At 46.0% G+C, this 19,343-nt stretch overlaps 6 protein-coding genes across 6 annotated transcripts; 3 read left to right on the top strand and 3 right to left on the bottom strand.

The window, feature by feature from the left end:
- Nucleotides 1–1,289: 1,289 nt before the first annotated feature.
- BP5553_10305 (uncharacterized protein) lies at nucleotides 1,290–2,085 on the bottom strand (the record flags this gene model as incomplete). Its single annotated transcript, XM_032018928.1, has 2 exons — nucleotides 1,290–1,822; nucleotides 2,019–2,085. 2 exons carry the CDS (start codon nucleotides 2,083–2,085, stop codon nucleotides 1,290–1,292), a joined length of 600 nt encoding a protein of 199 aa, XP_031864952.1.
- Nucleotides 2,086–2,384: 299 nt separating this feature from the next.
- BP5553_10304 (uncharacterized protein) lies at nucleotides 2,385–3,627 on the bottom strand (the record flags this gene model as incomplete). Its single annotated transcript, XM_032018927.1, has 4 exons — nucleotides 2,385–2,550; nucleotides 2,593–3,050; nucleotides 3,108–3,261; nucleotides 3,410–3,627. 4 exons carry the CDS (start codon nucleotides 3,625–3,627, stop codon nucleotides 2,385–2,387), a joined length of 996 nt encoding a protein of 331 aa, XP_031864951.1.
- A 1,688-nt stretch (nucleotides 3,628–5,315) lies between these two features.
- On the top strand, nucleotides 5,316–5,983 carry BP5553_10303 (uncharacterized protein; the record flags this gene model as incomplete). The annotated part of the gene is made up of 3 exons (XM_032018926.1): nucleotides 5,316–5,525; nucleotides 5,594–5,765; nucleotides 5,844–5,983. The coding sequence occupies 3 exons, from the start codon at nucleotides 5,316–5,318 to the stop codon at nucleotides 5,981–5,983; spliced, it is 522 nt and encodes a 173-aa protein (XP_031864950.1).
- A 758-nt stretch (nucleotides 5,984–6,741) lies between these two features.
- BP5553_10302 (Uncharacterized protein) lies at nucleotides 6,742–12,239 on the top strand (the record flags this gene model as incomplete). Its single annotated transcript, XM_032018925.1, has 4 exons — nucleotides 6,742–6,746; nucleotides 6,798–7,717; nucleotides 7,771–11,546; nucleotides 11,802–12,239. 4 exons carry the CDS (start codon nucleotides 6,742–6,744, stop codon nucleotides 12,237–12,239), a joined length of 5,139 nt encoding a protein of 1,712 aa, XP_031864949.1.
- A 479-nt stretch (nucleotides 12,240–12,718) lies between these two features.
- Nucleotides 12,719–15,293, bottom strand: BP5553_10301 (Uncharacterized protein; the record flags this gene model as incomplete). The annotated part of the gene is made up of 8 exons (XM_032018924.1): nucleotides 12,719–12,873; nucleotides 12,925–13,588; nucleotides 13,638–14,213; nucleotides 14,270–14,537; nucleotides 14,589–14,724; nucleotides 14,785–15,000; nucleotides 15,063–15,144; nucleotides 15,222–15,293. 8 exons carry the CDS (start codon nucleotides 15,291–15,293, stop codon nucleotides 12,719–12,721), a joined length of 2,169 nt encoding a protein of 722 aa, XP_031864948.1.
- Nucleotides 15,294–17,414: 2,121 nt separating this feature from the next.
- Nucleotides 17,415–18,310, top strand: BP5553_10300 (uncharacterized protein; the record flags this gene model as incomplete). Its single annotated transcript, XM_032018923.1, has 2 exons — nucleotides 17,415–17,613; nucleotides 17,694–18,310. The coding sequence occupies 2 exons, from the start codon at nucleotides 17,415–17,417 to the stop codon at nucleotides 18,308–18,310; spliced, it is 816 nt and encodes a 271-aa protein (XP_031864947.1).
- Nucleotides 18,311–19,343: the final 1,033 nt, after the last annotated feature.

Genomic DNA, 19,343 nt, shown 5'->3' with positions numbered 1-19,343 from the left:
GTTTGTGGTGATACTATCAACATACTGCTCCCTTTCCACTAGTCTATTCCCCTAACAATGCCCTGCTTCCGAGTGACACAAACTGGCAGAGTCGTAGCTCGCCGAACCCGCTATGTTCGCCATTTAGCTCTACTAAAGCCCTATTCAACGGCGTTAGATGACCTCGAAGTATATCCTTTCCTCTATATTATATCGCAAAGTTTCTAGTACTCTAACTTGACATCTAGCATTTTGTCTTGTGACTTTTGCTAAGGACTATCTAGTAGAGTAGACTTCATAGGTCTATTCGAAAGTAGCATAAAAGTACTAGGTAGAGTTACTAAACAGCGATTTTTAATAATTTATATAAGTGTTTTACAGTAAATTTTTAAATTCAAACACAACTTCTATTACTAACTCGGAAATTACCCGTATATATATACTTAGGCTAAAGATATGATGCTGATATAACTACTTACTTCTAGGATATCGGTGCTAAAAGTGTCGGTGTCTTCGGGGCCCCTTAGGTCACGACTATTCACATGGACGAGCTAAACGGGAGGGGCCTTTCGAATAGCCACTTCTGTAGAGCCGCCGTGTTCATCTTCTCGTGCTTCTCCTTAAAAACTCCCAAGCTGCTCTTTCCAGTCACAGTCGAGACATCTAAAGCAATTTATCGAGAGCCAGCTCCTCTCATGATTCTGAGAATCCCTATACTTCCGGGAGTGATTAGGAGCAAGTGTCTTAGAAAAAGGGCGCGGCGGACGTATAACCCTTTCGTCTTCTGAGATGTTCGATAACACGCTCGGCTTCGTCAAGGAGGATCTATCCGACGCCTAAGAGGCGCGAAGGTTAATCTTATGCACCTCCGCCACGTGAATCTTAAATTGCGTTATTTTGTCAAAGAATAAGCCCCAACCTCCGGGAGAGCACTGAATATGTCGACAGACCGGCTTCTCACCAGGCAAAAGCTTGCTTAAGTGCAGACGCTCAACATGGGTCATCATATGTGACACACGGGAGAAGTTGCGTCTCCAATCCTTCTCCAGCAGCCGTGTATCGCAGAAGCATATAATACATTGTTTCTTCCCGCATGCAAGCATAAGTGAGTCAGGCTGTGGGAAGGGAGGGGGTGCAAGAGAAGGATCCTCTTGCTTAATTAGATCTTTGCATTTAGTTGAGGGCTATCGCGGCTGGCGTGTCTGACACTCTCGCCGAGAGGCGGGCGCAATCAAGAGGGTAATTGCGGCGACCTTGCGCGAGACGATCTCTTGCGAGGTCAGATCCCGAGAGAAGTCACAGAGGGCCTCCTATAGTTGATTCCGTTCCTCGAGCGCGTGTTGGACCATAGGCTCGTCGCCTGGCTCCACGATCGCGGTTTGGTCAAGCGACATTTTCATCATCTCGTTATAAACACAGGAGAAATAATCCTGTCTATAGACCGTGTTAAACTCATCTATTAGACTCTTTTTGGCATTCTTTAGCCGCTGCTGGAGGTACCTATACTCTTGGATCCTCTCCGCTAGTGCGTGCTTAATAAGACTATACGTCGCCTTTATATCCTTGCGGAGCTCCTCCACTTCTCGCCCGAGGGTTGCAATCTTAGTGTCCTCGGTCAAGAGTTCATGCAACAACTCTGAAGGCACACCGGAAGGAGCTCCCGGGTTATAGCGAAGGCTCATATAGGCAAACACACGAGTGAGGCCTTCTTCGGAGACCTCACTCTCGAGATAAGCGTCTTGTGAATTGAAGTTCACATGCTTATTAATATACGAACCGTTGAAAACCCCGGATCCCGTAGCGTGGCGCGCGATTTGATCCCGCATAGCATCGGAAGAATGACCTTAAGACTGCCGTTAGCCACGTGAAGCATATCGGGGAAGAAGGAAGATATATACTATTAACCTTGTTAAGCAGTCCTCGCCGGAAACAATACGAGGCTAAGGTCTCCTCTAAGCCGATGCCTATCCCACATTGCCTAAAGACGTAATTATAAAACGAGTAGGTTATAGGCTCTATCTTAGACTTCACCCACTCACCCTCCTCGAGCACAGATTTCCGAAAGAGAGGGCGCTTTAGCCATTTAGGCTTCCAGTTGACACGCATTGCTTTCTGGCCGATACGCCGAAGATTTGTCGTGAAGAAAGGCCAGGCGGACGTGTAACCATTAACTAGTACTGCTTTGTCTATGATAACGCGAACTAAGACATAGCTAATAGGACATAGAATCTGGAGAGCGTTCTTACGAAACAAGAAGATAGTCCTGTCCGAGGCAAGGTTAATTAGGACGATGGTTAGGGGAGGCATACATACGGTTTAGGCTTGTTATCTACACCTTTATAGTTCCTAAGGAAAACCTCTATAGCGAGTAGGTCCCTCTCTCACGGCTGAGGATTCTCGACGATCTAGAGGCAGATGTCCTCGTAACAGATTGCTTTCGTCTCCCGTACTTCCTCGTTAGACCCAGCCAGCGGCGTGACATAAACGCTCCGTACGACCGGGCTGCTCACTTCCTCGGCCTCTATCGCAAAGCTCTCCATTTCATCTTCTGTTATGAAGATGTCTCTATTACTAGTATACTCGTTAGCTGAATTGTCGCACCTGCTTGCCTACTCCTTAATAACCCTTTCATTGTCTGTCTCATTATTATTATTAGAGAGTCGCTCATCCTCGTCTAAGGGGATCGTGTAGTCATCGAAGAGATCCTCGTCGGGGATCTCATCGCCTGCCTCGCTATTATCTTCATAGTCGGAATAGTCGCTATCGGGCTGATTAGGATGGATAGACGGTTGATAGTGCTCCAATCTAGGGGTCTTTTCCTTTTCGCTAAGAGGATCTTGGCTAGTAGTACTTTTCGACGCGTGAACGAACTCGGCAGGTCGACCGCCTATGTAAGCTTGGAATAGCGTCGTACACGCAAAGTCTAGACGATCGCCTTCTGTCCGGAATATAGACTGATCACGGGCCCAAAGATAGACCAAAAGTAGGAGCAGTGTGTCTGCCCCTGCTACTAGTTTGGGCTTCGGCGTGTTATCTAACTTATACTTGATCTTGAGTTGACTATTAATAAACTTTTCATAGTAAGATTAGCGGCATACCGAGAACAGGAACCACGAGCCTGGACTTACCTTGACGACTTCGTGGGAGTCATTTGCATTAACATAAGAGCCATTGACACGACGGTAGAGTATCTTGAAATCTCGCCAATACTGATTAACTGACTTCCTTCTCCTAGTCTTCCCCCTTTCTAGCTTGGGCACGATATATTCCTCACAGATCCAGCTTAAGAAGCCCATTATATTTCCCTTGGTACACTGCGTAGCGCGGAGAGCTTTCCGCTAGGACTTCTTCTTTTTGTGCGCGCAATATCTATCACTTTATTAGCCTGGCCTAGTCTTTAACATCGAGTCTCTATGTTTGCTGAGTATACCTGGTCCATTTCAATCTGGTGTAGTATATACTAGCCTTTGTATTGTTGGCATTAAGGGGTGGTATAAATGCTGTCTTGTTATAATTATCCTCTATCTGTTGATAATCTCCTCCGCTAAGGACTTTTCTCTGTTCTACCTCTTGAGCTTCTCTCCGCCGTTTAAGAACATTCTGAAGCGTCTCGAGGGTGTCATTGACTGGAATTTGAATCGGAGTCATGGTCACGTCGGAATGCTGTTAAGGAGGAGGTGAGGAGGAGTTTGCAGCTAATTTCGACGGCAATAGATAGTCGAGTGTTCAAAGTTCACGGCTTTTGGGAGGAAGAAAGTGAAGAGGTTAGGCAAAGTAAAAGTAAGTGAAAAGCCGAATTATAGTAGTAGTGCAGATAGCAGCGACGACCAAATAAAGTCGAAGAGTCTTTATAAAGGAAGAAACCATAGCTAAGGGCGCGAGACTTGTCAAGAGTTTAAGGAGAAGGAGAAGAGGGAACCGTGAGGAAAAGAGTTTAGAAGCTGCGAGGGAGGGCGGAAACTGCGATGTCTATGACAGCCTGGAGTGGCCTTAAAAAGGAGCCCTTACTATGACTAACAAGGAGCAGTTTCTACCTCCTAAACTTAGAATTGAGATTGAATGACAACCCAGCAACCTTTTGAGGGGGAACATGAATCGCTCCATAGGAACTAAAGCACGTGCGCTGCAGGCAGAGTTTGGCGAGCGGTTGAAGGGACATAAAACAGCGATCAAACTAGCTGAATTTAAGAGCTTAAACCGCAGAACTTAGTCAAAAGATATTATATAATAGAAACTTATTATAACTTCAGTTATATATTTATAAAATAATAACTAATAATTTATTATATAAAGAAATTTCTATAAATTTCTATTTAATTTATTTCTATTTAATTTATTTCGTAGTAAAATATTTCTTAGTTTCTTTCTATTTTCTCTATATTACTTCCAACTTTCTCTATCTTTAATTTTATTATCTTTATATAAAGCCGAGAACTTGTTTTAACCGATAATATAAGAGATTCTCGCTATTACTTACTTTCGATTCCTATTTTTAGCTAATAAATATATACGTGTGAATAGAAGAAATATAACTTGTAAAATCATCGCACACTAGCCATCATTGAGCCATTCGAAATCCCGCTGCCTGGAGCGACTGTGTACTTTATATTCGATGTATGTATATGATGGCTCGATATTGCCATATGACAGTCGCGGGCTGACAGTGACGTTCTTTCCAGTAGAATCCGCGTGCATTATCAATATCAACGTATCCTTCATCTGATTATTGCCCATACCTACAGAGTCCAGACTATTTGGAATTAGAAATGGTCGTACAGACATCGTAATGAAACTAATAATCCATGGTGAGGCGCTTGGTCCTGCGAGGACAAAATACTAGCTTGTATTATCGGCCTGATCATTGGGGACATTGAGCGCAAATGATACGCTGCTATCACTGGCAACAAATCCTGAAGCTGCCGTCATCGATGTCGCATGAGGTAGAGTAGGAAGACAACTAACACAGTCAGTGTCACATGCGGGTCTAGTTGAACAAAAATGCTATTTCTTGGGTAGCCTGAGCGGGATGTCACCGCCGTTACTTTACACGCGAAGGTCATGTCTCGCAATTCAGACCGATTGGGAATAACTGTCTAGCTACTGGTTCTTTTCGCTCGCTACGCACGCTCAAAACGCCTCAGCGGACAGACTTTAAGCTCAGAATGATTGCGTCATCTTACTGACTGTTACAGTGAGAATGCAAAAATAATGTCCCTACGTAACTAGGTATCCTGACTTACCTTCATTCTAAAGAGAGCTCCAGTCACATCTAATAGCCGCACACTACGGCAAATAAGGCGCAGCAGGCTCCACACGTCCTCTGCCGTCCTCTTCCCATGCGAAGTAGCCCTCCCAATCCAGCGAGTATCTGCTACCTCGAGCGAGGCGGAGACAACGAGATGAGAGACTCGATCACGGAGATCGAGCTCGACCAGGACAAGATCATCCGCGCTATTATAATCCCGAATGATAAGGAGGACATCGACGGGCTGCGGGAGACCTTGAACTTCCTGGCTTCTCACCCGCAGGCTCGCTCGGTGTACGATGTAAGTGGAACCTAATTCTGGGAGTTGCATTCCACAACAACGGCCGTGAGACTGACTGACCTGCATAGGTATATCTTGCAATGGAAACGCGTGAACAAGGCGCAGAAGTGAAGGCCTTGGGCCTAATCTCTAAATATATGAAAGAGACTGCGCTTCATACATTTCATAATGCACCCAGTGATATCCCTGGCGAGGCACCTGGAAAGGGCAGCAACTCGGCATGGGCTACGCGGAAGCTTAGTGAGAGATACTCGATGGACAAACGAAGGGACGCCATAATTACATTACTTTGCCTTGATTGCTAACATATACCTCGAGTACCCGGAACTGGCACAGACAACCCTGTATTCGGCACCTTCTTATCCGCATCGACAAGGACGGCTCCTACGCAAAACTTGGTGGGTGCTGGAGGAGAGCGTCGAGCCTGCTCCAGAGCATATTCCATGTATCCCTCATGATTGCCAGCCGCGATGTGGGGATGGGTTTTTCGGACGCCATCAGCGAGTCGAAATTGAAGAAAGGATCGCTCTCGTTCAGTCGCAGTTTCTCATATAATGATCGAGGAGGCAGACCTGAATTGCGACCGCGATTATTGATCGAGGTGCACACTTACAGCGTTAGCGGAGGCTTCGAGGAGCTTTCTATCTTTCTGACGATAGACAAAAATACAAAGCCCTCATTTGCCGGGATATAGGTGCGTTGTTCGTGTTTAGGATGGTGGGCGCTTCCGCAACTCACTGGCCAACCAATACGCCACCCCGGAGGCAGCCCCTGCAATTTTGCCCACGCCGTGTACGCTCCGTGCAGAGTACGAAAGGTACAACATGCAGTGGCTATGCCTTCAACACAATTGGATGATACGATGAATTGCCCCGGGCTCGGGCATGCCATTCGCAGGGGCGGGCGCTTGAGAAATAAGACGCCCCCCGCTGAGTATGTGCTCAAAAGCGATTTCAACATGCTTCAATGAACTGCTGACAGAGCTTTTCGATTACTTGTTTTGATCAGCAGCACTCTGTTAATGAGTGCTTTCCACAAGGCTATCAACCAGGTCAACCTGCGCGAATCACATTGCCCAACCTAGCACAATTGAAACACTTTAGCACAACTTTCAATCATCGTAATGCTACGAGAATGCTTTAGAAGCGACACCTGTCGATGCTCAAGTGGATTTATGCAATGATTAAGCTTTGCGAGCCTGGAAAGATACCCCAAGATGTCGTAAGAGCATTTGTTGATACGCCTATCTTTGACTTTTGCTAAATCATTTAGTGTTTCTCAACGCGAAGATAATGAACTGCCCATACCAGAAGTCGTCTCAGCTCATGGAATTCCCTCTGGCTCTCCGCGCTTCGGTGAGGGGGCCAAAAATACCGAACGTCTTTCCGCAGATCCAAAAGGACCTCTCGGCCTTAACCTTCTATATGCTCCAACAGAGCCTCTTGTCGACTTTATTTTTGTTCATGGCCTTGGCGGTGGATCGAGAAAGACATGGAGCAAGACGACTTCGGTGAAAGACTTTTGGCCACGGGAATGGCTTCCTAGAGATCTAGCTTTCCAAAATGTACGAATACACAGTTTCGGATACGATTCGGACTGGGCAAAAGGCAAGGTCAATTTCCTGAACATACTTCATTTCGGCAAATCTCTTTTGGGTCAGATGAGCACGCTGCCATGTTTGAGAGATGCGGATACACCAATAGTACTCGTCGGGCATAGTATGGGAGGTTTGGTAATTAAGAAGGCTTACAATCTAGCAAGACAGAGTGCCGCTTATGAATCTCTGGCCAACCGCGTGCATTCAATATACTTCCTTGCCACTCCGCACAGTGGCTCCGATTCCGCCAAACTCTTGAGCGATATTCTTCAGTTCGCCTCGATACCGCGCGAATACGTCGCAGAGCTCAAACGAGACTCCGGTACCATTCAAACCATCAGCGATGACTTTCGCAACTATGAGCGAGACCTCGATCTCTGGTCCTTTTACGAGACTTTGCCCCTTAGCATGGGGAAAATCTTCAGTCGAATCATTGTCCCGCCGGACTCAGCAGTCATGGGCTTTCGCGATGAGAAGCAGATGCTCATGAATGCCGATCATCGCTCAATCTGCAAGTTTGACTCGATCGCGGATCCCAACTATCAGATTCTTCGCAATTCTCTTGAGACTACTGTTATCGAAATATCAAAGACGGGTAATTACAGCCATCCTTGATTTGATTCGTTTGTTCCACTAAAAACCCAGCAGTGCGGACATCGCAGCAAGATTTACGGCATAGCCAGCTGAAGGATCTCGAAAGCTATTTAGGAGTGTTGGACAAGTTCGATAGTGATCTTGGTACTGCGCAGGAGGCACGATTGTCCGGGACATGTGAATGGTTCTCAACCAAAAATGCCTTCCTCAATTGGAAGAACTTTGGGCAACTAGCTCCCACTGTTTTATGGATCGGCGCAAAACCAGCTGCTGGCAAATCGATCCTTGCAGGCTACGCTTTCGATCATCTGCAAAATGAAAAAAGAAATGGAAAAGAAAATTGCAGTTTCTTCTTCTTTAAGTATGGAGATAAATCCAAATCACGACTGGGTGCCTGTCTGAGATCTTTGGCTTTCCAGATGGCTTGCTCTGACTTTGCAGTCCGCCAAAAGTTGCTAGAGATGCAAAGGGATAATATCAAGTTCGATAGGGACAATGAGCGTACCATTTGGCGGAAATTATTTCTTTCCGGCATCTTCAAAACGACATTCTCAAGTCATTACTGGATTATTGATGCGCTGGATGAATGTGTCAACCCACTGGCTCTCTTTGACCTTATGTTGAACAATCTCGAGTCCTCCGTGCCACTGCGAGTCCTCATCACCAGCCGAATCACTGGAGACCTCGAGGAGAGTTTCAAAAGCCTCGGCCCCCGTCGATACCAACTCCAACAGATCTCTACGGCAGACACCCTTCCAGACATCAAGCTCCTTGTCCAATCCAAGGCGAAAGCCTTTCGTCTGCATAATGACGATGACCGTACTGCTCTAGTGGAAAAAATATTGCAAAAATCGAATGGGTCATTCCTTTGGACAATCTTGGTCGTCAATGAATTGTCCAAATGTTATAGTCAGAAAGATATCAACCAGGTCCTTGATGATGTGCCTTCCGATATGAAGCCTTGGTACCAGCGGACTTTAGATACCATGTCACAGAACACACATGGACGCAAGCTGGCTCGCGCCATACTAATTTGGGCAACATGTGCGACTAGACCCATGTCTTTGATGGAGCTTGATATTGCGCTCAAACTAGACGCCAACGAAACCTGTCACGGACTGGACCAAACTATTACGGCACTGTGTGGGCAACTAGTAGCCATTGATCGATTTGACAGAGTTCAGATGGTCCACGAGACAGCCAGAGAATTTCTTTTGGATGCCAACTTGAATTCCGAGCTTGCAATTAAGCCAATGGAGGCACATACACGGATTGCAAAAGCTTGTCTCATATACCTCACCGGGGATAAAATGAAGCCACCTCGAACGGGCAGATGTCAGTCTAGTATCGCCATAAAGAGAGGAGAATTTTCACAATACGCTTGTACGACATTTTCATACCATCTAGCGAATGCCGACCCCCGCTCAAATGACCTTCTGTCTCATGTGGACAAGTTCCTCAAACTCAATGTCTTATCGTGGATAGAGATTATCGCTCAGACACAAGATCTCATACTTTTTATTCGCGTTGCAAAGCATTTACGATCATATCTCAATGCATGTTCCGCGGAACGATCTCCCGTCAGCAGCGAGGTATCGCTCATCAGAGGCTGGACCACGGATCTCATTCGTATCACTGCTAAATTTGCAGACGCACTTGTTTTGTCACCTTCCGCGATCTATTCTCTTGTCCTTCCATTCTGTCCCACGGCATCTTCGGTATACAAAACAGCCAACAATGGACGAAGGCTTACGATTGTAGGACTTTCAAATTCTCAATGGGATGATCGAATATCCTGCATTGAATTCAACCAGGGTCAGACGAGTGCGGTCAGTGCTGGTGACCAGTTCCTGGCAGTTGGCCTCACAAATGGGACAATCAATCTGTATCATGCATCATCTTACCAGGAATATAGAAGTCTCAACCATGGCGAGGCTGTCAAATTCTTGCAATTCAAGGAGAAGTCTGATCTCATGGCATCCTGTGGCATGAAGAATGTAAGAATATGGGACATTCGCAGGGGCGAAATAGTCCACAGCTTTCAGGCCCCTCAACGTCCCATCTGTTTGGCCTTTGACCAAAACTTACTCATGGCTGCTTCGCATCAAAACAGCCTAGCAACATGGGATTTGGACAATGACGGAGCACGAAAACCAGACAGATTATGGAACGATTCTCTCGACCAGACTACCACGCAATTTCGCCGACCACCATGCGCCATATCAATATCTGCAAGCCATCAAATGCTGGCTGTAGCGTACAGCGGAAAGCCTATATTACTTTGGGATCTAGCCGGAGATATGTTCTATGGCAACTGTGGCAGAAAATTGTCCAATGGCAAAACTAGCACCCATGTCATCTCTGCTCTCGTCTTCAATCCCAACGTTAATATTGGGCTTCTGGCTGCATCTTATCTTGATGGGCAACTAGCGATTCTCGATCCCTTCAATGACCAAGAACAGTGTAGTTTCCGAGCAGACTGCCATACTCTCGCTGCCAGCTCGGATGGTCGCTTGCTTGCGGGAGGTGCAGGCTCTGGGATCATCCAGGTGTACGAATTTGACACTTTACGATTACTCTACAGGGTAAAATCATCCAACTTCTACATCAAGCAACTAGCTTTTAGTCCAGATGGTCTCCATTTTACGGATATCAGAGGCTCTCAATGCAATGTCTGGGAGCCGGCAGTTCTGTTGCGTGACATAGCTAGCGACGATAGCAGCGAGGACTCATCGACCTCTGTTGTGGAGGCAATCTTATCTGATAGCAAAGTTAGGATCAGTGCCATGATCTTGCACCAAGATTTAGAGGTAGCATTCTGCGGCAAGGAAGATGGCTCGGTTTCTGTCTACAATGTGAGGAGCGGTGTCCAGATGGGTACACTCTATCGCCACAAATCACTTGTTCACATCCTAATCTGGTTGCCATCGACTGGCGTAGTAATGAGTGTCGACACATCTAACACCATATTTGCGTGGAAATTGCAACAGGGTAAACCCCCCAGCTGGAAAATCGACACACAACTGTTTCAGTGTCGTCTTGATTGCGGCAGTACCATCATCCAAGTGCTACCAGGCGAAGCGGCCGGGAAGTTCATCCTTTCGACTCGTGAATCAGACCACTTCTGGAGCATCACCGGCCACGAAGAAAGGGTTCGTGGACACTCAGAGAAGCCTAGGATTCGAAAATGGATTCAGCATCTACAGTCACCGCTTCAAATCATCTGTATTGATGGTGCATATGCTAAGATCTACTTGTGGGATGACTGGTCGGAAGTTGCTTGTGTTTGTCTTGACATCGATGTCGAGGGGCTACAGCTGAAATCCATCTTTCCATTCATAATGGAGCGCAAGCCACAAATTCTGCTGGAGATGTCTGAATTGAACGGTTCAGCGAACAGGCGAGAATTATACTCTGTTGATGTTGCTCTCTTCGACATCGACATCAGCAACAATACCAAACAAAATCAAAAGAATGATTCGACTAATACCAGGGAGGTCACCGCCTCTCTTCAATCACCCATCCCACCCGCACTTTTGAGCCCAAGACTACGCTCGCAAATCGACTTCCTAGCAGACTACGTCTCGCACGTCATCGGCATCAGTGAAAACGGAAAGCTTGTCTTCCTCGACACACACTCATGGGTGTGTTCCGCGAGTCTCAAGAGTACTTTCGGCCGCTCTGTTTCATACTCACGGCACTTCTTCGTGCCGTACGATTGGTTTTCTGGCACTCGAAACATTATCTGTGGATTAGCGAGGCGAGATGTTATATTTGCGCGGAACGACGATGTTGCGATTATCAAGGGCGGGTTGGAATATGTGGAGAAGGTGGGTGTAATGCTTGAACCTCAGTGTCCCAAAGTGGGGTTGGGACTTTGGTTTGGGAGGTCATTTACTGGGTCATCTTGAAGATTCTTTCTTAGAATCAGCTATGGATAGGTTCCCTTCGGAAATATCTTCATATGCAGCGTATCTATAGGCTTTGAGGGGGTTTAAGAAACTGTAGAAGGGCCACAGATTTAATGATCTTCTAAGTTTGAATATTCCCTCTCTGCTCTAAATCCGCATCTTTCTCCTGTTCAGTGGGCCCTCCGTTCAATTTTCTCAACTTCAACCTCAGAAAATGTCGATAAGCTTCGTCCTGATCTCCCACTTCGTGCGGCTCCTGATATTTCTCATGCCCATCTTTCGTTGAGAAATCCACGCAAATATCAAGCAGCTTCTCATTCCTATAAGGCTAGTATTTGTATAAGGAGAAGGGACAGTCTGAACGAAAGGTCTGGAGAGGCACAATTTTCGATTCCCATAAAGACCCGTCGACCGGCAGTAAAGATCTTCCACGAACTTGACCCGATGTCCAAGTCACGCAACAACGCAACAGGCGCAGGCCCGGGCGCAAATACACAGGATAAGGTGGATATCTCGGTGGTTGACAGTGTTCTGTGCACGGAGTTGAAAAACGAATTGGGCAGAGAGAAAACTAGTCTGAGCATGTGCGAAATGTTCAGCGAGGGGAATTAAGCAGCTTAAGTGGTAACTAATGAGCGCCTAACTGTCGAAATTGGGCTGATCTTATCTATACATCAGCTTTGCCGCTCGGAGGGGCTGCGAGGGTACGGCTGGATCAGAAGCACCGGGGAAATTCTCAGAACCAACAGCCGAAGAACAACTTTCTCGAACCTGCCTGACTCGACCCTTAGTGAAGAAAGGAAGAGCAACGTACAGTACTGAGAATCTCAAATTACGCAAAGCAAGGATAAGGAAAGGCAAGGATGGGAAGAAGAATGGCCGGGAAAATCAGAACACTGCTGAGGGGTCCGTAGTCTAGAGTATGTCATGATGTCTCGACTTTCCTTGGCACACAGCGACGCTGTAGCAGCAATGACTAATATCTATGATCGTCCATTGTATACCCTCGTGTACTTCAACCTTCCCGCTAAACGTTTGTGTCAACGGTAGCATTGATTAGACAGTGCGCACAGAACTCGAAAATGGTAGCTTCAAATGGCATTGATCAGCCTTCGCTCATCTCGCAAAATGACGAGCTTGTCAATTGCCTCCTGCAATGGAATGAGTCTGCCTTTGGCCTGCGTAGTCTGATCATCCCGGTTTCGAATGTTGACTGTACACGACTCCTGCTCCTGTGCACCAACAACTACGCACGTCAGCCTTACGAAGCTCCAAGGGTGCGGTCAGTATTTCTTACCAAAGATAAAGTTATACTGCTCAATCTGCCCATTCCGGATTTTCTTCTGCAAAGTATTGCCGCTCAAGTCGACATCCACATACATCATCTTCTCCTTAAAGATTTTCTGCACTTCCAGCACATAGCCGTTGACTGCTGACATGATTGGGATTATGAGAATTTGGCGAGGGCTGAGCCAGAATGGCCATTTCCCAGCAAAGTGCTCTGTCAAAACACCAAACATTCTTTCGAAGCTGCCAAAGATCGCCCGGTGAATCATCACTGGCCGGTGGTACCCAGGAGACAGTTCACTTTCGCCGGCGGTTACGCTTTTGGGGCCGGAAGGCTCTTCCTTGGCCACGTATTGTAGATTGAATCGCTGCGGCAGCTGGAAATCGAGTTGAATGGTACCGCATTGATGATCGCGCCGAAGGGCATCGTACATGGTGATATCTATCTTTGGACCGTAGAAGGCACCATCGCCAGGATTTTCCTGCCACACAGCACCGGTTGCTGCAGCGAAAGAGTCCAGGGCTGTCGCGAGTTTGGTCTCGGCCTCGTTCCAAGTAGAAATATCTCCTAGGTACTTCTCCGGTCTGGTGGAAAGCTTGAGTTTGAATGTGAAGCCGAACAATCCGTAAACGGAACTTATGAAGTCAAAAATGCCTTTGATTTCCTCCTCAACCTAACAAAATTAGATATCTAGTAAGAGAGTAGAATGCATGCTCACATACCTGCTCTTGAGTGCAGAAGATATGGGAATCATCTTGCTGAAATCGTCGTACTCTAGTCAAGCCTGTCAACGCCCCCGAAAACTCGTTTCGGTGAACAACGCCAAAGTCTGCAAGACGCATAGGTAGGTTTTTATAACTAACATCTCTGTGGGCAAAAATCTTACAATGGCCAGGGCAGTTCATTGGTTTAAGTCCAAATTGTTCTTTCTCCACTGCGAAGGTGAACATGCCATCGTCATAATGGTCCCAATGACCCGAAGTCTTCCATAGGTCGGCTTTGAACATGTTAGGCGTGATGACCTCGTCATAATCGCGCTTCCGGTACTCGGATTTCAGGAGATCTAGCATGGCATTGTAGATGCGGGCACCGTGTGGAAGGAAAAAGCAGGAACCTGGAGAAACCGCGTCGAAGAAGAAAAGCTTCTGGTCTTGCCCAATCTTTCTATGATTCCGCTTCGCGGCCTCCAGTAGGTATTTTTTGTGCTTCTCTAGCAGTTTCTTCTCAGGGAACGACACGCCGGCAATGCGCTGAAGGGATTCGTTCGCCGAAATTCCAAGCCAATAGGCAGAAGAATTCTAGCATTATATATCAGTTCATATTTGGATGCCATTCGGACAAGTGCTTTGGATACCTTCAAGATTGCGAAGGCTTTGATTCGACCAGTATGTGGTACATGTGGTCCAACACACAAATCGATGAGCGGGCCGCAGCGGTACACCGTAGTGCTCGTTCCATCAGGGACTTTCTCTTGGATGAAATGAACCTTGTACTTGTTGTATTTGAACATTTCGAGTAGGTTCGTCTTCGACATAATCAATCGCTCGAATGGCTGCTTCTCTTTGATGGCTTGATTAGCGATAGTCTCCAGAGGTTTCCAATCCGATTCCTGCACAGTGATGCTGATATCATGTTAACGTTACTCACATGTTGGAGTGGTGAAGAGGCTTTACCCATTCATATTCCCTATGTCATAGTAGAATCCAGGTGGATCCTCTGTTGGTGGTCCATTACACAAGTGACATCCGAATCTCCTCTCTGCAGCTTCTCCTAGAATGTGAGCACTCGAGTGCCAGAACACTTGTTTGCCTATGTAATGAGGCTGTCAGCACAAGATTGTTGTCAAATGTCTCTCTCAGTCGTGCGCACCTTTGGGGTGCTCAAAGTCTAGGAACTCCAGCTTGCAGCTCTTCTCTAGAGGTCTTTCTAAATCCCACAGCTCTCCATCCATCACAGAGATGACCGTCCTCTCAAATAATGACTTTGAAATTGTTCGTGCAATGAGTCCTGGAGTAGATTCCCATGCCGTGCCAATCTCCAAGCGGCCATCGGACAGAGCGATTTCAATCTTGTCATGGGGTTTCCCTGTTCACAGTCAATTAGAGAGTGTTTGTTTATAGCTATCAAAATTGCGCGTGGATTCTTACTGCTGACTTCTTCGTCGTATGTGGCTTTGAGCTTGTCAAAGATGGATGAGCGGTGCTGCAGGAAATCCGGGGGAGGTTCCAGCTATGGGTACAATAATCAGCTGCAAATATTCCTAACCATGACCAGTAAGATGTCTGATGCTGGATTTTAGTACGCACCTCAAGTGATCTGTTAGGCTCTTTGGCGCCGGTAACCTTATGGTTCTCGGTGTCCCTGCTCTCGGTGTCCATTGTTGCTGGTGCTGTCACTGGTCGGGATATTGAGGCTTTCGACACCGTTCTCGATGGAATTTAAGGCATCCATGGCGCGTTGGTGAGAGAGTTTTGTCAGTCTCCCGTCAAGTGCGAACGTTTGGAGTCATCATCGGTGAAGATCGCCCTAATTGAAAAAAGCCGTAATGTTGGTGGCTTTTTAAATGCACGTACTATTGCACTCCCATCTTCCGGCCGTTTCTGGGAATTACATGTGGAACTGGCGGTCACCTCACGCTTGTCTTTCTCATTGGCTGGCCTTGATCGGAAGCGTTTACGCGGCAAATACTCCGAAATACGCATCCGTAGCTTGGGGTCTTTTCCAACAATGTACCGGTAGACACAGGGTATGACAAGGACATAAATGTGGGAAACGGCGTCCGGATCGGGCCGCCTGCGGAGTCAAAGACCGCTAAGTAAACGATTACTTCCGAGGTACTTAGTAAGACTGTATGTGTGGATACTTACCTTGACCTAGCTTATGCGGCACATAACCATGTTGATCCTCACATCTGACCCTTGAAACTCACCAGGGCCAGGGCCCCACTTAGGTCTCCACCTTGTGGCGCTGCTTTGTCGCCTGGGTTCCGTTTAACGGGAAGAGCCGGCGGTCCACCTCCACGCCTCTTCTCCATTCTCGATCGATGCGGATGACACGGGTGGAGAGTTTCTCGAAAACACCTAGAAAGGCCAGCTGTTGACCCGGCTGTAACGGTGGAGATGTCGTGATTCGCAGATGTCCCTCGGCTCTTCTAAGATAAGAAATCCAACATCTTAGGTAAGTGCGACAACGCTTTACTCCTCGAGATAGCAAGATACAGTGCGAGCACACGAAAGTCCGGAGATCCAACACAGCGGAGTAAACAGACCATGCCGAAAGCTTTGATGTCATAGCGTGCAGCGACTGTTGGAATTAGCAAATGTTCCACCGAAAGTTATCTTCCTATGCGACATGTTATTCCTCTCTTATCATAAGTCCATCAATCAAAATAGATAAGAGTCGAGAGACAGAGGAGACATCGCGCGCGGAAACCTCGGTCACCTTTATTGATCCGAGTACCGTGACTCACCAGATAGCTAGTGATCTGTGCTACAAATGGGTCGACGAGAACTTAATCTATGGCTTTACGGTTATTTCCGACTCACCGGCGTCTTAATCGGGGGGCTGTCCGTAGACGCATATGCGGTGCCGCTCGACGCGGCGTCAGCTCTCCAGTCTAGCTATATCTACAACTGCTACTTGCCCGGTCAAGCTTGCAGTAGCAATACGGGGGACACGTGAGGTTACGGTCACGGCGCGCAGAGCTGCTCACCAATATCTGCCATCGGATGTAGCTAGTTCTCTTATATAGCGGTAGACAGTTCAAGCTGTGTCAGTATTCTGATGCCGACTGTGGAGTTCTTTGATCACGAGCACCTTCATTAAATATTCAAGTCCGAAAGGGTCGAGTTTTCTTCTTTCTATTTATCGAAGTAATCGTATCGATATTTATACTCTATAGTTTTATTTCCCCTAAAGTATAGATATACGGACGAGCATAAATAACTAGGTAATTAGGTAATTGATTTTATATTATAATCTAATTATAATATTACTTAGATTTAACTTAGTAGAGGAGTGGAGTTATAGAAGTATACTATAAGATCCTTCATGGCGGATAACTATAACAACGTAAAGCTCCGATACAAGAAACGTAACCTGCAGATATTGGAATTATTTGTTAGCTCTTTGCAAAGGGTACGACGCAGCGGTTCTAATGACGTAGATCTTCTTAATGTAAGGCGTACAATCCGAATTACCTCCCGACCCTGTATAATAGATCTAACACTACGGGTAAATGCAACGACGCACAGCTCCGATGCAAGAAGCGCAACCTGCAGATGTTGGAATTATTTGTTGGCTCTTTGCAAGGGGCACGACGTAGAAGTTCTAATAATACGAAGTAGCCTGATATTAAGATTGGTCTCGACTACCTACGCCGCGTCGCCTAAATATAGGTACTGTTAATTTGGCATCAAGCTCTGTGGAACAATAATCAAATTTCCAAAGAATCCGACGACATCTTGGGAGAGATCGAATTGCTTTCTCCCTATGCGACCATGGCAGAACCTTCGTGCCTAGGAGTCGACTACTCGAACAAGTTCTTCTCGCCAGAATTTGGCACCGTGGCCCTCAGCCTGACAATAAGCGCAGATCAAAATGTTCAGGTCTCATGGTGGGGCGGAAAGAATGATTCCGGCACAGTACAAGTGGTATCCCTCTGGTTGGTTTGCCGCCAAAGGCGAATGGTAATCGTTGGTGAGTTTACAAATAAATTATTCGAATCAACATCGTAAGAAGCCACCGGACATCTTGCTAATTATAATTTTTGTCAGTAGATTCCGGCTCGTTTATTTTTGGATCTTCTCCTTCATCTAATTGGACATATCTTGACGATTGCGGCAACACAAAATTATCCTACAACTGGACCGTGCCAGATTATGCAGATCTTGTTTCGGGGTTTAATATTATGTCGGATGTCCAATTCTCTTTCATGGCATCTAACCAGACTGCCAACGTGACAAGCCCTAGCTTCTCTATTGTCAAGGCGGCCGCTTTCACCAGTACAACATCCACGTCCTCGTCATCTTCAATAATATCAACGAACATCCCGAATACTTTATCAAACCCGTCAGATACGTCAACAACTCCAAGCCCTACTGCGAGTCTCAGCTATCCAAAAAAGTCGAACTCAACTAGCCTTTCAACAGGCGCGAAAGCGGGCATTGGAATCGGATGCGTAGCGTTCGTTCTTGTTTTTTTGGGCGTATTCATATACATGAAGCGACGTCGGACCAAAGACGAACTATCGAAACAGCAGAGTGAGAAATTCGAAAAGCCCGAGTTGAGTGGCGAGACAGCCCCCAATCGGCCTGTTGAAATTGAAGGAGCGGAGATACATGAGATGGATACGCAGGCTAAGGAGCGCCCGCCTAGAGAATTAGCTTCCGGCTAACCTTGCTAATATGTATGAAAGAATCTGAGCCTTCCGCAACCGAAGCCCAGGAATTATCAAGAAAGCTGGGAGGGTCTGGCCATGCATTTTGCTTTAATTTCGGAGAGTCATCGTAGGTAGAACAAGAGGTTTTAATCATTTTGGTGCACTAAGGTTGAAGCTCCTGGGAACTACGATAATATGTTCTCGGAAACTGAAGGCCTCTGCTCCGAAGTTGTGCATCTGGAACGGAGAATCACGGAAAACTGCTATTTTAAGCAGGTAGTTAAAGTTATATTATAGTTATATAATTAATTCTTAATATATATATATCTAATATATTTAATATATAAACTATATTATATAGTATATATCTAGATCTAATAAACTAAACTATAATAAGTGTTTCTACTTTAGGAAGCGTGCTAGCTATATATTACTACGTCAACGTAGATAGTAAGCTTACTGCTACATCCTTATATGTCTACCTCTTAGGCGACGACGGCAAATACGCGATGACGAGCCTCCTTAACCAGGAGCTCGCTGTGGATGTCGACGTCTCGACGCCCCTGTGCGGGGAGAACAGCGCTTTTTATCTGCCAGAGATGGCGGCGGACGGTGGGGTCGGGCCACAGCTAATGCGATACGTAGTGCCAAGGCTTCTGGTACAGTAAGATAGACATCCTCGAGGTCAACGACTTGACAGGAACTAAACTGATTTTGGCTCTCCTATGTAGACTTATAGTGTTGCTTCCTCGCAAGCTATGTGGTTTAGTAGAACTATTTACTAAATTTATACATTTATTTATCTAATTAAAGTTAAAGAACTTACTTTTCTATTTATTATAAATATTACTAATTACTTTAGTTACTTGAAGTTAAGTTATTTATTTTATTATTATTATTATAAAATTATTAAGAAAATAAAAGTATAGATTATTTTAACTTATATAAATATAAAGAAAAAGCTCTAAAAACTTCTTCTCTCTTAAGTTAATAAATCGTCTTTTACTTCTATACTTACTTCTTACTACTTACTACTTCTTTTATTATT

This window comes from Venustampulla echinocandica (assembly GCF_003357145.1).
Source record: "Venustampulla echinocandica strain BP 5553 chromosome Unknown scaffold_14, whole genome shotgun sequence".
Classification (NCBI taxonomy): Eukaryota; Fungi; Ascomycota; class Leotiomycetes; order Helotiales; family Pleuroascaceae; genus Venustampulla; species Venustampulla echinocandica.
Note: the sequence above shows the minus strand (reverse complement) of the source record. Positions and strands in the feature narration are given on the sequence as shown.